General features: G+C 41.8%; 1 protein-coding gene across 2 annotated transcripts in view; it reads left to right on the top strand.

Moving 5' to 3' along the window:
• Positions 1-355: 355 nt before the first annotated feature.
• The window catches only part of PDE1B (phosphodiesterase 1B), a 534,903-nt gene continuing 517,370 nt past the window's right edge, over positions 356-17,888 (top strand). Inside the window, exon 1 of one of the 2 annotated variants that reach the window (XM_082244620.1) lies at positions 356-659. In XM_082244620.1, the coding sequence (XP_082100746.1) occupies positions 602-659 (58 nt within the window). In that variant the 5' untranslated portion in view covers positions 356-601. The remainder of the gene's footprint in view (positions 660-17,888) is intronic. The other variant, XM_082244621.1, reaches the window with a different exon arrangement.

Genomic DNA, 17,888 nt, shown 5'->3' with positions numbered 1-17,888 from the left:
GCATACTATAAATAGTCATAGGAAATAGCTAGGGATTTATAGATGCTATAAAACTCCTAATGTGACATGACCCTAAAATGTTATATAGATTTTTATTTTTATTTTATTTTTTTTTCATTTTTATGGTAACCTTGTTCAAGACTGTGCATTATAATTCAAATAAATATTTTGTTGTAGAGTCTATAATGCACACCCACTGCTCCTTGTCTCCATGTGCACTCTCTTGTAGAAATAGGTTCTCTGTCTGTCCCTCTATTTATTTCTCACTCTTCTTCCTCTCCTATTGTATGATTGCCTCCTCTGCTGTCATCTCTCCAGTATCAGTGCTGATCCCCCCTCCCCTCCTCTCCTCTCCCCTCCTCTCCTCTCTCCAGTGATGTGAATCGGCGGTGCTCTACTCTGCAGACACATACATAGCCTGCCAGGATCAGCAGGTCACACACAGGGACTCCGCTACATCCTACAGCACTATCTGGGGATAAGGACAGGACACAGCCTCCCAATCATCAGGGACCACGGTGGACCCCGGGGACTAACAGAGGCACCGGGAGCTTCCCCCGGGATCTTCAGCAAGTGAAAGCGGAGGCGTACCTGTGCAGACATGTCCCAATCAGCGACACGGAGGCTGCAGAGAGGAGCTCCCATTCATCTCCATCCAGGTACAGGACTGTGCGCTTCTCCTCTGCTGCTGCCTGCATACTGCACCAATCATTGACCTGATCCCACATTGTACCCAACACTGACCTGAACCCACATTGTACCAATCACTGACCTGATCCCACATTGTACCAATCACTGACCTGAGCTCACATTGCACCCATCACTGACCTGAGCTCACATTTTACCCATCACTGACCTGAACCAACATTGTGCCAACCACTCACCTGAGCTCACATTGTACCAAACACTGACCTGAACCCCCATTGTAACCATCACTGACCTGATCCCACATTGTACCAATCACTGACCTGAGCTCACATTGCACCCATCACTGACCTGAGCTCACATTTTACCCATCACTGACCTGAACCCACATTGTGCCAACCACTCACCTGAGCTCACATTGCACCAAACACTGACTTGAACCCACATTGTAACCATCACTGACCTGATCCCACATTGTACCCATCACTGACCTGAACCCACATTGTACCCATCACTGACCTGAATCCACATTGTGCCCATCACTGCCCTGAACCCACATTGTGCCAACCACTGACCTGAGCTCACATTGTACCCATCACTGACCTGAACCAACATTGTAACCATCACTTACTTGAATCAACGCTGTACCCATCACTGACCTGAACTCACATTGTACCAATCACTGACCTGAACCCACATTGTACTCATCACTGACCTGAACCCACATTGTACCCATCACTGACCTGAACACACACTGTACTCATCACTGACCTGACTCATCACTGGCCTGAACCTACATTGTACCAATCACTGACTTGAACCCACATTGTACCCATCACTGACCTGAACCCACCTTGTACCCATCACTGACCTGAACCCACACTGTACCCATCACTGACCTGAACCCACACTGTACCAATCACTGACCTGAACCCACCTTGTACCCATCACTGACCTGAACCCATACTGTACCCATCACTGACCTGAACCCACATTGTATCAATCACTGACCTGAATCAACACTTACTCATCACTGACCTGAACCCACATTGTATCAATCACTGACCTGAACCCACATTGTACTCATCACTGACCGAAACCCACATTGTACCAATCACTGACCTGAACTCACACTGTACCCATCACTGACCCTGAACCCACATTATACCAATCACTGACCTGAATCCACACTGTACCCATTACTGACCTGAACCCACATTGTACCTATCACTGACCTGAACCCACATTATACCAATCACTGACCTGAACCCACACTGTACCCATCACTGACCTGAACCCACACTGTACCCATCACTGACCTGAACCCACATTATACCAATCACTGACCTGAGCCCACATTGTACTCATCACTGACCTGCACCCACATTATACCAATCACTGACCTGAACCCACACTGTACTCATCACTGACCTTGATCCCACATTGTACCAATCACTGACCTGAACCCAAATTGTACCTATCACTGACCTGAGCTCACATTGTACCCATCACTGACCTGAACTCACATTGTACCCATCATTGACCTGAACCCACACTGTACCTATCACTGACCTGAACCCACATTGTACCAATCACTGACCTGAACCCACATTGTACTCATCACTGACCTGAACTCACATTGTACCAATCACTGACCTGAGCTCACATTGTACCCATCACTGACCTGGACCCCATTGTACCCATCACTGACCTGAACTCACATTGTACCCATCACTGACCTGAGCCCACACTTTACCCATCATTGACCTGAACCCACATTGTACTCATCACTGACCTGAGCCCACATTGTACACATCATTGACCTAAACCCACATTGTACCCATCGCTGACCTGAACCCTCATTGAACCCATCACTGACCTGAACCATCATTGTACCCACCACTGACCTGAATCCACATTGTACCCACCAATGACTTGAACCCACATTGTATCCATCATTGACCTGAGCCTACATGGTACCCATCACTGACCTGAACCCACATTGTTCCCAATCACTGACCTGAACCCACATTGTACCCACCACTGGCCTGAACCCACATGGTACCCTTCACTGATCTGAGCTCACATTATACCCATCACTGACCTGAACCCACATTGTACCCATTACTGACCTAAGCCAACATCATACCCATCACTGACCTGAACCCATATTGTACTCATCACTGACCTGAGCCCACATTGTACCTACCACTGACCTGAGCCCACATTGTACTCATCACTTCACTGAGCCAACATTGTACCCATTATTGCACTGAGCCCACATTGTACCCATCACTGCAGTGAGCCCACGGTATACCCATTGCTGGACAGAGCCCACAGTGTACCAGTTGCTGCACTGATCCCACATCATAACCATTGGAGCACTGACCTCACATTGTACCTATCGCTACACTGAGCCCATATTGCACCCATCACTGCACTGAGCCTATAATGAACTTATCACTGCACTGAGCCCACATTGTACCCATCACTGCAGTGAACCAGCATTGTGCCCATCACTTCACTGAGCCCACATTACCCCATCACTGCACTGAGCCCACATTACCCCCATAACTGCACTGAGCCCACATTGTACCCATCACTACACTGAACCCCTGAACCCATATTGCCCCATCACTGATCTGACTTCACATTGCCCCCATCACTGGACTGATTGTACACTGCAACCAGAAATGGACTGACTACATATTGCCTCCATGACTAGATTTGGTCCACATTGCCCCCATCATTGGTTTGATTCCACATTGCCCTCATCACTGGATTGACCTCACATTGCCCCCATCACTGGATTGACCCCACATTGCCCCGTCATTAGATTGACTCCATATTGCCCCTGTCACTGGATTGATTCCACATTACCCTTGTCCTTGGAGTGACCTCACATTACTCCCCATCACTGGATTGCTTTCCCATTGCCTCCATCTTTGGATTAACCTCACATTGCAACAATCACTGGACCAACTTCACATTATCCCATCACTTGACTCTGCATTACCCCCATCACAAGACTGACTCCACATTGCCCATGTCGTTGGATTGACCCCACATTGCAACCATCACTAGATTGATTACATATTGTCCCCAACATTGAACCAATTCCACATTGACCCATCACTGAAGTGACTTCACATTGCTGCAATTGCAGGACTGACTCCGCACTTCTCTCATAAAAAGACTGTTTTCACATTGCCCCATTACTGAATTGACTACACATTACAACTCTAAGCGTGCCCTCAGCTTTTGGCTATAGCGTATGGTACTGCATTCAACTTGTGTTCAGCTGGGTGCACTGCAAAGTGATTTAAAGGCAGAATCATTCATTAACCTGTAGCTGTCACTAATGTGCAATATGCATAAGAAATCAGTTTATCACTCTGTTTAAATGACTAATACTTATGGGTGATTGGTTATGAGAGAAGAACAAATCATTTTAATCAAAGAACACAAATATATATATATATATATATATCTGTGTGTGTGTGTGTGTGTAGTATATATTTATGAGTGTTAAAGACTGAAAAGGATACAAAACGTATTTGCTTACTGTGATTTTTTAGATTATGTGTATATCTCCATCATGGTGAAATAGGAATAAGAATATTAGTGCAAATAAAAATATGCTACATCTATATTATCTATGGAGATGAGAACTTTTCTTCTTTGGACGAAGCTTTTGATCCATGTAGACCACGGCTGAACCTTAGTTCTCCATAAAAGATCAGCACTATGCCAAAATACAAATGGACATATTTAATTAAATATTGCAAAGTGCAGTGAGTGCAACTGATCGAAAAGAATTCTTAAATAAACAGACTGAACCGAAGCCTGGATTTTCTGGGTTACTGCACTTTGTATGGTAGTGACTAAAGAATAGGACTGGACATTTTCTTTGGGAAGAATGTAAACATAAACATGGGTTACCATTGATGGCATTCATGCCCTACATCAGGGCATGTCCAGATGGGTAGTGATGCAGGCAGTATGTCTGCAATAATACAAAACAAGTAAGTGCCACCATTATTGTGAGCTGACAATCTACCAATGCCAAGCGCAGTCTGGCGCCAAGTTGTTTTTGCATGGCATTCCTGGAATAGAAGGGTTTAACTGTAAGAAACTGAGCCTCTATGACATTACTAGGAATAGAAGCTTTTCTATAGTTATATAAGCCTGTCTTCACAACTAATGAAACACAATAATATTTACAAATATTTCATGGAAAGGGATTACATTTTAAACACTGTGATGTTAACTAAGTCAGCATTTCCCAGGTACACTAGAAAGCAGAATCATGTCTTTGATGCAATAGATTGTCTGGCAAAGTTCTTTATGCTTGGTATGCTAGAGTGACTCGAGTGTTGTCATAGCTGATTAAATAAGTGCACAGACTTGATAAATTTAGATACAGGAAAGAGTACCATGATACCATGCTGCTGATTAATATAGATCTTAGAATATGGGAATCCACAGTGCTGTGCTAGGCATACGGTGCACTTTGCTAAAAGGACAGACCAAGAGCTTGGTCAAAAAATGTATTTCGAGTTTTGTTCTGATTATTCTTCTGAAACATAAAAATGAAAATATACTGAGCATCAATGCCCACTGCTACCAGTATGTATTGGGCATCACTGTACTGATTTCCAAAGCATGTTATATAACTAGATCAGATTTACCAATGCTATTGTCATTTCAACAAGGATATTGAACGCAGTGCTGTTTCAGACTCTGTTTACTGTGTTGCAGATATGCTGCAGTTCTGTCCTAAAAAAGATCCAGTGGCTGTAAAAATAATATGCTTATGGGAAAGGCATTGTTTAAAGTGTGATAACCCACAGCTCTCGATCCACAACTATATTTCATTATTCTCACAGCTGTAATCCAATGAAAAATGAATTTTGGTTTGCTTCGGGTTATTCCACACCTTTCCTATTTCTTCTGCCTTTTGTAATAAGCCTACAGGTGTTGTTCAAATCGGGGGGCTTTAAACTGAAGTTTCATAATAAAGTTGTTTGCTTCCTAAATCTTTACCTATAGCATTCACTAAATAACTTTCTATTAGTGGAACATATTTTTGGTCCCATACAGACATTACTCTGATAGGTTGAGCTCTGTTCTATATATGCAACATGTAAATATTAGCAAGTACTGTACATCAGTAGCAATAACTAGGGCTCACCTATTTAAACTGTTAATTATATAGTTTACATAACGCTTTCATCCTTCAAGATGATACATTTTTTCAGTACTTCCATCAAATCTAGGGAAAACCAAAGTGTGCGCAATATACTTACAATCACTTTCAAGTGATGTCTTTCTTGCCAAATTGGAAATAGAGTGACTGGGCAAATTGGAAAATCTTTAATACTTTTTATTGTTTTTTTTTTATTATTTTTTAGAAGGGAAGACAGGCAACGGCTTGTCTACTTGTAAATTTATTTTCCTTTTTTTCTAGCTGATCAAATGATAAATTCTTGCAACATCAGTTTTTTTTTTTCTGCATTGTTATGCATTCAAGAAAACAGAAAAACATGTGTGGCCAGTTGGAGAAAGGAATCCTGCATCCATCTCATGGGACCTCAGTAAAATCCAATAACAAAAATCAATGCATGTATGGCTAGCATAATGCAATCATACACAGTATAAAGAGCAGTAAATAGTTAGACTATTATAGATGAAGAGCTCATATCTTTGAAATCAGACATTCTTATTCAGTAAAGCAGTGGGATGAGCATTAATGATGTATAAAGTTCAGTAACCTGTAGGGATCGAGCATAATTACGTTTACTGAAGTCAGTTCAATGAAAAATTTAATTTGTTTGAATAAAGCTTTTTGGTTCCTATGGTTACTACACTTTTTTCTTACTGTACAAAGATAACATTGACATGAGATTAGAGTCCCACACTATGACTATTTTCCTTTGGATAAGGTGACAATCCCCTGTCTGTAGGTGTCCACAAACATCAATGTCTGGTTCTTATGGGAAGCAAATGATCTGAGAAGTAACGCGTGATCTGATATAAAGAAAAAACTTGTTCCACCAAATATTGTTAGCCCTCCCCTCCCCTTTAATTCAGCATGGACAGCATACTCCCAATACAAAGTACACAGAGCCAAGTGTACGCAATTTAGCCTGAGGTTGGATGGATCGTGCCTGCATGTCCAAGTACCCGCTAAAGTCTATGGTCAGAATATGTTGCTGTTTTCTCAAAAGAAAGCAGTGGCAATGCAGAATGACATAAATGAACAATCACCTTGCTGGAGGCACTGACCTAAACAAGTTGTCATTGCTAAGTAATTAATGAATGACTGGCATTTGTGCTTTTTGCATGACCAGCTCAATACTGTAAAACCCCCAGCCTGCACCTGCCAATAAAAGGGGTCACGAAGTAGCGGATTTGTTTACTTACAGCTGATCCCCGCGACAGATATAAGAATAAACATCTGAACTAAACTGTCTACTCTGAAGCTCTGGCTGCTTTTCTTCTGCAAATGACAGCAAGCAGAGGCTGAGATTCCTCCAAGTACAATGCTTATGAATGATTAGACATGGCACAGAAAATGGAACCAAATTTCAAAATACTTTTGATCTTCTAAATCCTGACAGGTGCCTTTTTTGGTCTGGCAACATTCAGATCTTACAGATATGTATACTTATGTATATAATTGTAGTTGTAATTTGGAGGAACAGAGGGCTATCAGAGGTATAGCAGTGCGAGAGTGTCTGCTGAGCTGTACAGCCCCATGCACAATCCTATCTTTAGTTGATCAGATTAAAATTGTTGGCACAGGGCATTTTTGTATGAAATAGTTTGGTACCTTGCTCTGTTGTGTTTATTCTTTTTTTGGAGAACAGAAAGATGGCTTATTCATCCACCTGTGTGCAACAGTTATGGCCTTTGATTATATTTGTAAACCATACATATATAGATATGACCATACATATTTGGAAACCATACATACATGCATACAACCATACATACCCTCACTGTCGTAGGCCCCTTTCACACATGCACACTGTTTGTCCACTTTTCATTCATCTGTTGATGAATGAAAAATGGACATCAATGCATCTCTATGGAAAAATGGATGATCATTTACTTACATCTATTACATCCACCTCCGTCAACATCTGTTTTTTTGGAACGGATCAAAGGACTATTTTGTTTCCATAAAAAAAAAACCCAGATCAAATGAAAAACGGATGTCAATGAACAAACGGTCCATTTTTGTATAAATAATTGGCTCCAGGACTCAAGTGGTTAAAGTGGTTGTAAAGTCAGTATATAAATCCTACAATCCGCTCTGTTACAGGATGATATAATGTGCAGTGTGTGTGTTTGTTTAAAATGATTTTGCAAAATACCTTAATTACAGCCCTGCTGGGCCCGCACAGGACCTGCCAGCTCTCTCTTTCCCCACTCCGAGCACTACAGCAGTGGGGGCCGAGATTCTCTGCTGACATCAGCCAGGAGGGGAGGAGCAGAGTCGCGCTGTAAAAAAGGTATTTTGCACAATAGTTTTAAACAAACACACACACTGCACACAGTGGATTACTGGATTTCTTAATAGTAATTTAATGGACTCCCAAGCTGGCAGGCAGGGAGGGAGGGGGGTAGAGGGGAACAATGGGCTGACGGAGACATGTAAACTGACCACAGTAATCAGGGATCAGCAGCCATGATTACTGTTGTGGGGACACAGGAACTGGCAGGATTTTTTATAACATAGAGAGGGTCAAATGACACAGCACAAACACTATTCTGTGTAACATGCTTTAACCACTTTTGGAGCGGAAGATTTTCCCCCTTAATGACCAGGCCATTTTTTGCAATTCGGCACTGCGTTATTTTAATGGACAATTGCGCAGTCATGCGATGCATTTCCTAAATAAAATTGATGTCCTTTTTTTCCACAAATAGAGCTTTCTTTTGGTGGTATTTGATCACCTGTACCATTTTTATTTTTTGCGCTATAAACAAAAAAAGAGCGACAATTCTGAAAAAAAAAAAAATATATATTTTTCACATTCTGCTATTTGCGCAAAAGTTATCGCGTCTACTAACTACGGGAAAGATGTATGTATTTTTTTTTACTAGTAATGGCAGGGATCTGTGATTTTTAGCAGGACTGCGACATTGCGGTGGACAGATTGGCCCTCTAACTGACATTTTTAACACTTTTGGGAGGACCAGTGACATTACTACAGTAATCAGTGCTATAAATATGCACTGTTTCTGTAATAATGACACTGGCAGGGAAGGGGTTAACACTGTGGGTGATCAAGGGGTTAAATGTGTACCTAGGGGCATGTTTCTAACTGTATGGGGGGTTGGGCTCGTGAAATGATCACAGAGACCTGTAAGCCTGCTGGTATTCTCTCTCAGCGGTGAGCGACCGCAGATGGCTGGCGGCAATCGGAGCCGCCAGCCCCATGCATCAGAGTTCCCGCTGCCGGGTGGGGGCGGGAGCGCGCCGGCGCGCTCGCCCCCTAGCTGTAGGCACGCGACCGACGTAGGGCTATGTCGGTTCGCACAGGAGGGCCAGCCTGCCGCAGTATATCTGCGGCGTACGGTCCGAAAGAGGTTAAAGGATCAGGTTGACTATTTTATTTTAATTTTTTTTAGGAATACAACCACTTTAGGTTCTCTAGTTGGAGGATACAAAAAAACTGATGAAAAACTGATAGAAACTTCATCCGTTTTTTCTTTTTAAAAAAAGTGACTGAACTGATGAAACGAACGGTCCGCATGTGTGAAAGGAGCCTTAAAGTCTAACTACAGGCAAACATCTATTATACTGTAGTTTGCCAATTCTTAGTTGTAATGGCTGCATTAGTTTCCTTTTAGGCTTTCTTTCTTGTATTTTAATTTGTCTTTTCATCTGGTGATCCAGCCAGTAAGTCAACAGAACAAGCTCTCTTGCAGTTACATGGATGAGACAAACCATTTAACACTGACAGGTTTTCTTAAAATGATCAGCTTTTATTTATTTGTGTAAACCAGGCATGTCCAACCTGCGGCCCGGGGGCTGCATGCAGCCCAGAGCCGCAGGCAATGCGGCCCACTGCCCCCTGACAATTTTTTTTTTTGATGGGGAAGAAGGAAGTCGGGTCGGGGGCACGGCCACAGCGGCTTCCAACTAACTGTAGGCAGAGGCTGCCTCGGAAGGGATCATCCTCTAGTTGTGTTAACTTAGTGCTGGGGGGGCAGCAGTGTGGGAAGGGCGCAGCGGCGTTTTATTACTTATATACCTTAACTATAGTATTTATTTTATATGTGGCCCGAGAAAATTTATCTACACTCAATGTGGCCCAGGGAAGCCAAAAGGTTGGACACCCATGATGTAAACTCTTTAGTCCAAAAGTAAAAAAAAAAACTTTTTGCTGTAACTGATTATTATTAGCTTAGTTTGGCTTTAATTTGGTAATGTAATTAAATCTACTACTACATCTAACACCCCCCCCCCACAAACTGAAAATGCTGCTGTCCAAATCTGCACCCCGTGCTCCTTCCTCCAAGGTGGTGTCTGTAGAACACAGGAGGAGTGCTGCTGGCCAGATCACCAGGGGAAAACAGAGGGGGAAAAAAAGCCTAAAAAAGAAACCTAATGCTGCCACCACATCTAATGATTGGTAAGCTGCAATATATTGCATTTTTGATTTTGGGTTTAATATGACTTTAAGGAGGAAAGTAAAATTAAGTGGTTTTTAAGGTTTCAATGGGTTTTAAATGGCTCCTTTAAACTACCCTATACCTGTACTTGTGCCAAAATTGGCTTCCTATTAACCTTAATATTTTTATTATTATTATTTTATTTATTTATTTAACAGAAATTGTAACAGTAATAAAATAAAAATGATCAAGGTACAGCACCCAAATTCACAAATAAAAGGGAAATATACAGATATGAAGGACACTAAGTTGAATAATCCTAACTACCCTAAATACTCCCCAAAAAAACAAGCCTTTCTCAAACTTTTGAACATGGAGTAATCATTGAAATAACATTGTGGAGGTCTTAGGTAACACCTGCTAATATTTAATATATCTACAGCTCTTTGAAACATTAGTGTGAACAGTAAGTTGTACATATGCAAAGCAATAAAAGAGTAAGGAATGTGGCATAATTGCCATGTTTGATACCCAGAGCCACTTTAAACAACATTCTTTTTAGTAAATGAAACAAAAAACAATAATGGCCATAAAAGAACATAGAAACATAGAAACATAGAATGTGTCGGCAGATAAGAACCATTTGGCCCATCTAGTCTGCCCAATATATCTGAATCCTATGAATAGTCCCTGGTCCTATCTTATATGAAGGATAGCCTTATGCCTATCCCATGCATGCTTAAACTCCTTCACTGTATTTGCAGCTACCACTTCTGCAGGAAGGTTATTCCATGCATCCACTACTCTCTCAGTAAAGTAATACTTCCTCATATTACTTTTAAACCTTTGCCCCTCTAATTTAAAACTGTGTCCTCTTGTGATAGTTTTTCTTCTTTTAAATATGCTCTCCTCCTTTACCGAGTTGATTCCCTTTATGTATTTAAAAGTTTCTATCATATCCCCTTTGTCTCTTCTTTCTTCCAAGCTATACATGTTAAGGTCCTTTAACCTTTCCTGGTAAGTTTTTTCCTGCAATCCATGTACTAGTTTAGTAGCTCTTCTCTGAACTCTCTCTAGAGTATCTATATCCTTCTGGAGATATGGCCTCCAGTACTGCGCACAATACTCCAAGTGAGGTCTCACCAGTGTTCTGTACAGCGGCATAAGCACTTCTCTCTTTCTACTGCTTATACCTCTCCCTATACATCCAAGCATTCTGCTGGCATTTCGTGCTGCTCTATTACATTGTCTTCCCACCTTTTAAGTCTTCTGAAATAATTACTCCTAAATCCCTTTCCTCAGATACTGAGGTCAGGACTGTATCAAATATTCTATATTCTGCCCTTGGGTTTTTACGCCCCAGGTGCATTATCTTGCACTTATCCACATTAAATTTCAGTTGCCAGAGTTCTGACCATTCTTCTAGTTTTCCTAAATCCTTTTCCATTTGGCGTTTCCCTCCAGGAACATCAACCCTGTTACATATCTTTGTGTCATCAGCAAAAAGACAAACCTTACCATCGAGGCCTTTTGCAATATCACTTATGAAGATATTAAACAAAATTGGTCCCAGTACAGATCCCTGAGGTACCCCACTGGTAACATGACCTTGTTCTGAATGTTCTCCATTGACTACAACCCTCTGTTGTCTGTCACTAAGCCACTGCCTAATCCACTCAACAAAATGGGAGTCCATGCTCAATGACTGCAGTTTATTGATAAGTCTTCTATGTGGGACAGTGTCAAAAGCCTTACTAAAATCTAGATATGCAATGTCTACTGCACCTCCACCGTCTATTATTTTAGTCACCCAGTCAAAAAAATCTATAAGATTTGTTTGACATGATCTCCCTGAAGTAAACCCATGTTGTTTTTCATCTTGCAATCCATGGGATTTAAGATGTTCCACAATCCTATCCTTTAATAGGGTTTCCATTAATTTGCCTACTATTGATGTCAGACTCACTGGTCTATAGTTGCTCGATTCCTCCCTACTACCTTTCTTGTGAATGGGCACGACATTTGCCAATTTCCAATCTTCCGGGACGACTCCTGTTACTAAAGATTGGTTAAATAAATCTGTTAATGGTTTTGCCAGCTCACCACTAAGGACCCTGTGACTTATTTGTCTTCACTTTAGACAGCAATCTTAGAACGTCTTCCTCTGTAAAGACACATGCATCAAACGATTCATTAGTCATCCTTTCAAGTGGAGGTCCTTCTCCTTCTTTTTCTTCTGTAAAAACTGAACAGAAGTATTCATTAAGGCAGTCGGCTAGCCCTTTATTCTCTTCTATTCTCAGACAGTACAACTTGTACTACATCCTCACATTGATGGTCAGTTGAGAAAGGCCCCATTACACTGCTAATCAGTGAAGGACCCTCATACACTTGTGGTCAGTGGAAACAATACTTCTTCATTAAGGGTCAATGGAAGAATGCCCCCATAACAGATAGCTAACATGTCAGTCGTAGCTTACCTGAGAAGAATAAATCACTTACTGATCAAGGAACCATGATAAACCTCTGGTGGAACCCTGACTGAGAAAGGCTGCACTAAATACATTTAAAAATGAAGAGTAAGGCTGGCCATAGACAGAGCAAATTCCTTTCCTGCAAACTCATGTTGGAGGAAAGAAATTTGCTTGATTCCCCCATCAACACAGACTTAACACTTGTTATCTCGCTGAGCCATTGTGTTCCCCTGGCTAGAGGGGGGGGGGGGGGGACAAGTAGACAGTATAAGTATAACAGCCACTTGCAATAATCGCATGTAAAATCCAATGGGCTGGTTGTACCCAAGTTGATCAATTGATCAACTTGGGTACATTCAGCCTGCGCATGTATTGGTTCGAATCTTTACGGATTCCTGCTGAACTGGCTGAGATTTGAACCGTCTGTGGCTGGCTTTAATCTTTTTTTTCATGAAAACTTTAGGCCATATGTTCCATGTGATATCCTCTATGAAGCAAAAAGAGATTATGTATTCAGAATATGAAGGATAGTCTTCAATATGCAATTACATTTTTTATTTTGTTTATCATCTCACAGTTATTGCATCATTGAGTAAAAACATTAGAAAACTGTTTTGTATGGGGATTGCAACAGATGTGACGAGCCTTAGTGTTATTAAAATTAAATTAAAATAATGCACATGTTGCCTAGAACAGAGCTTATTTGTATCTGCTGTTTTTAGTAACAGAAGCAGACGTTGAAGGATAAAGTCCCTTTTCAAGACTACAGTTTGAAAATAAAAGAGTTTACTACTGCAACATTCAACTTCAAAGCGCATCATTGAAAAGCATTAGATCACTGCCACCTTGGAAATGGGGTTTTCTTGACAAGTCTAGTTTTAAAAGGCACTTTTTTTCTGTCTACTGAGAGATCAGTAATTACAGTCATACGTTGTCATTGGCCTCATTTGTTCTCAAAAATGTCATGTCATTTCATGTAAGGAATTCGGAAGGTTGCAGACATACAGACATACAAAATCAATTATGGAAGTGCATAGAAGGTGCTCGCAGATATGTGACGTACTGTATATGGAGATAAATCATAAATCAAAAAAACAAAAACTGATTACCAAATTTAAGTAACGTAGTGCTATAACCTCAGTGCATCACACAATAATATACAAAAGCAGGAAAATAATCAAGCAATATTAATTACACCCAATGTCCACATATTAATAATTAATCATTTATAATGTCCAAAAAACTCTTCATGCAATCAATTCTTCTTCATTCTTCACATGACTGCATGAATACTACTCCCCGCAAGACTACACACTCACCAAATTGTTATTCCTCTCATTCGTATTATAGGAACACTAAAATTTACATTATGCACCACTTGTCAATCACCAGCTGGATCATCCACTTTTTCTCTCTCAATGGATAGGTGCAGTTCCAGGGAAAAGAAAGAGGTCCCAATAGTGTGATATTGCTATAACACCTTTATTGATAAAATAACCACCAAAAAACTACTAATAATCTACAAAAATCAACAGCCTTATTAAGCATCCAACCAAATGGCTCCCTTCGCCAAAGCCTCTAGTGCAGGAATACAGGCCAGTGTTGGCTGATAGCATCGGTGACTCACCTGGGTCTTTCCACTGTCACTTCAGATTATTTATTTCCAATTCTCAGTTCTGGGGCTCTCCACTCCTTCCAGTGTCTGTACACAGACTCTGCATGTGATTTGTATTATCGGGTATCAGTACAAGTTTAGTTTTCTGTCATGCTCTATACAAATAAATTCATACACAAATTGCTGCCATATTCCTTGCTTTGTGCACTGGTTCACAGTCATGTTGGAACAGGAAGGAGCCATCCCCAAACTGTTCCCTACAAGTTGGGAGAATTAAATTGTCCAAGATGTCTTGGCATGCTGACGCCTTAAGAGTTACATTCACTGGAAACCAGGGGCCAAGCTAAACCTCTGAAGAACAACCCCATACCATAATCCCCCTGCACCAAATGATTTGGACCAATACACAAAGCAAGATCCATAAAAACATGGATGAGCGAGTTTGGGTTGGAGTCCTGACCCTAACCCAATAGAACACCTTCGGGATGAAGACTACAAGCCAGGCCTTCTTGTTTAACATCAGTGCCAGAGCTCACAAATGCGCTTCTGGAAGAATGGTCAAACATTTCCTATAGACACACTGCTAAACCTTGTGGACAGCCTTCCCAGAAGAGTTGAAGTGCTTATAGCTGCAAAGGGTGAGCCTACTCAATTTTGAACCCTATGGACTAACACTGGGATGCCATTAAAGTTCCTGTGCGTGTGAAGGCAGGTGTCCCAATACTTTTGGCAATATTATGTTCGAATCTTGTTAAATAGTATATTCATATCTTAAAGCCATCCTGTAAAGAATTAGGATGATTTTATTTATAGCAGTTATCTGAAGCCTTGTTTTAGTGTTCACACACATTGCTAACTAACTTTGAGAATTACAGATTACCAATGGAGTGACTGCCTGATAGCTTTACGGAAACTGGTATATGTAGAATGCCACGGCTGACCTCTCTTCCTGATAATGCTAGTTGTTTGATGGCCATCATGGATGGTCTTTAATAGTATTTGAGTCATTCACTTGGAACAAGTATGATAATAATGGGTAATGATTTTTTTCACTGGCTTAAATTGCTAGTTATGACAACTGTCAGCTCACCATCGTAATCTATCGAAGCAAATCTGTCACTTCAATTGTGAGGATTTAGAGCAAAGGCTCCAAGTGCAGTTAAAACAGAATTCGGGTTGGTCTGGTGTTTGGTGTTAAATGAGGGGTAAGGCTAGTCTTAGACACAGGAGCTATGGGTTAAAGCTTTTTTCTTTTCCATTTGTTTTTGCCTTTGGTGCTTGGTGGACAACTGTGCTACTTTTTAATTGTATCCCCCTCCACACTGTGCCTCTGCATTTCATTGAAGACCATTGCAGCTCGCAGACTTCCTCTCTGCAGATGTCAAGCTATAGACAATCTCATTGAGTTACATGGTGTGTCACTGCTTCTGTGTACCATGTAGTGATCACAACTTCCACTGAGTTAGTTTTATCTGGATTAGAAAGGGTTAACTGTACTGCCCATGCCCTTCCTGTGCACACTGAATCAGAAGTCTCAGAGAATCCTCTGTAGCTAACAGTATGTTTCTCAGACTAGTCTAGGTATGCTCTGACTTGGTGTTGTATTCAGGTCCATCTTATTGCACGGGTGTCCCAGGTGCATTAGGGGTCCCTTCAGCCCCCCCCCCCCCCCCAGGGGGGGATATGCATATGGACACTGAACAGAGCGAGTGATCAGTGCACGGATTGGGGAAATAACTGGAACTGATCATTTGTGGCTCTCCCTGCAGCAGCTGACAGGCGGCGTCTCCTCCTCCCTCCCTGCTGCAGGAAGAGCCACAAAAGATTGGTTCCAGTAATTTCTCCCACCTGCTCTGATCACCCACTCTGTTAACTTTTGGTTTCCCACTCTGCCCAGACCCCTGCATGCTCACCCCCCCCCCCGCAGCACTACCGGCTTACCCCCTCTTCTCTCCCCACTGGCAGCTGTGGGGTTCTTTAGGATGGAGAGTGGGGGGGAAGGGGCCAGTTAAATGCCATTTACTGGCCAGTTCCTTTTCTGAATGAACACAGTGAGTGATTGTACCGATTTACTCACTGTGTTCATTCATAACTGAAGCATAGTAAACTGCGTTTAATGTGCTTCAATTTATGAATGAACAGGAGCCACTGTCTCCTGTTCATTAATCTGCAGTTCAGCTGAGGCTACAGAGAATGTGTGGGGAATGTGTTTCTGTAGTCCCTTTCTTTGTCTCAAATGTGAGACTTCAGGGGTGCTACTTTAATTGATTCCTCCTAGATAAGACTTAGGCTTTTTTCACATTAGTGGTATAATTTACCCGACCCCCCCAAAAAAATCAATCAGCAGTGGGTCACTTTTCACAGGTTGGTGAAAGTTGGTTGGCAAGAGCATTTAGGAGTTGATACTGCCACCTCAGGCCAAGTGTTTGGCTTGCAGTTGTGGCCCAGTTTCCATTCACTTACATGGAGGAGATTAAGAGGCGGTGCCACCTATGAAACTCTGCATGTAGTGATAAAATTGTGTTGAAAACTTCTACTGTTCTCAGCAGCAGCCTTAAAAAATGTGGATACCTGCCTTCATACGCACAGGAACATTAATGGCATCCCAGTCTTGGTCTGTAGGGTTCAATATTGAGTGGGCCCACCCTTTGCAGCTATAACAGCTTCAACTCTTCTGGTAAGGCTGTCCACAAGGTTTAGGAGTGTGTCTATGGGAATGATTAACCATTCTTCCAGAAGCGCATTTGTGAGGTCAGACACTGATGTGGACAATAAGGCCTGGCTCGCAGTCTACTCTCTAGTTCAGGGGTCTTCAAACTATGGCCCTCCAGTTGTTCAGAAACTACAATTACCATCATGCCTAGTCATGTCTGTGAATGAGAGTTTTACAATGCCTCATGGGATGTATAGTTCTGCAACAGCAGGGGGGCCGTAGTTTGAGGATCCCTGCTCGTAATTTATCCCAAAGATGTTCTATCTGGTTGAAGTTAGGACTCTGTGCAGGCCAGTCAAGTTCCTTAACCCCAAACTCACTCATCTATGTCTTTATGGACCTTGTTTGTGCACTGGTGCGCAGTCATATTGGAACAGAAATGGGCCATCCCCAAACTGTTCCCACAAAGTTTGGACCATGAGATTGTCCAAAATGTCTTGGTATGCTGATGCCATAAGAGTTCCCTTCACTGGAACTAAGGGGCCAAGCCCAACCCCTGAAAATCAATTCCACACCATAATCCTCCCTCCACCAAATGATTTACACCAGTGCACTAAGAAATGCACCTTTTTTGCATCTCTGCTGAGTTTTTTGCATCGCAATCAGTGTGTACTTTTTTCAGTAACATCCTTTGTCAATAATATAGTAGAAATACATTCCAGGCTGAAGTGAACCAACTTCACAGAGCAATTAATTTTACTAACTAACTGAAACTGATTTTAGTCAGGATTGCATGTAGACTCTGTGAATGCTGTAGGCCACTGGCCAGCCTGCCCAAGTTGGGCTGTGTGTGTGCATATCCAGACTCTGT

The sequence above is a fragment of the Pelophylax lessonae genome (assembly GCF_965119305.1).
Source record: "Pelophylax lessonae genome assembly, chromosome: 2".
In the NCBI taxonomy this organism is placed as follows: Eukaryota; Metazoa; Chordata; class Amphibia; order Anura; family Ranidae; genus Pelophylax; species Pelophylax lessonae.
The sequence above is the reverse complement of the archived record's forward strand: the minus strand, read 5'-3'. Positions and strand labels throughout refer to the sequence as shown.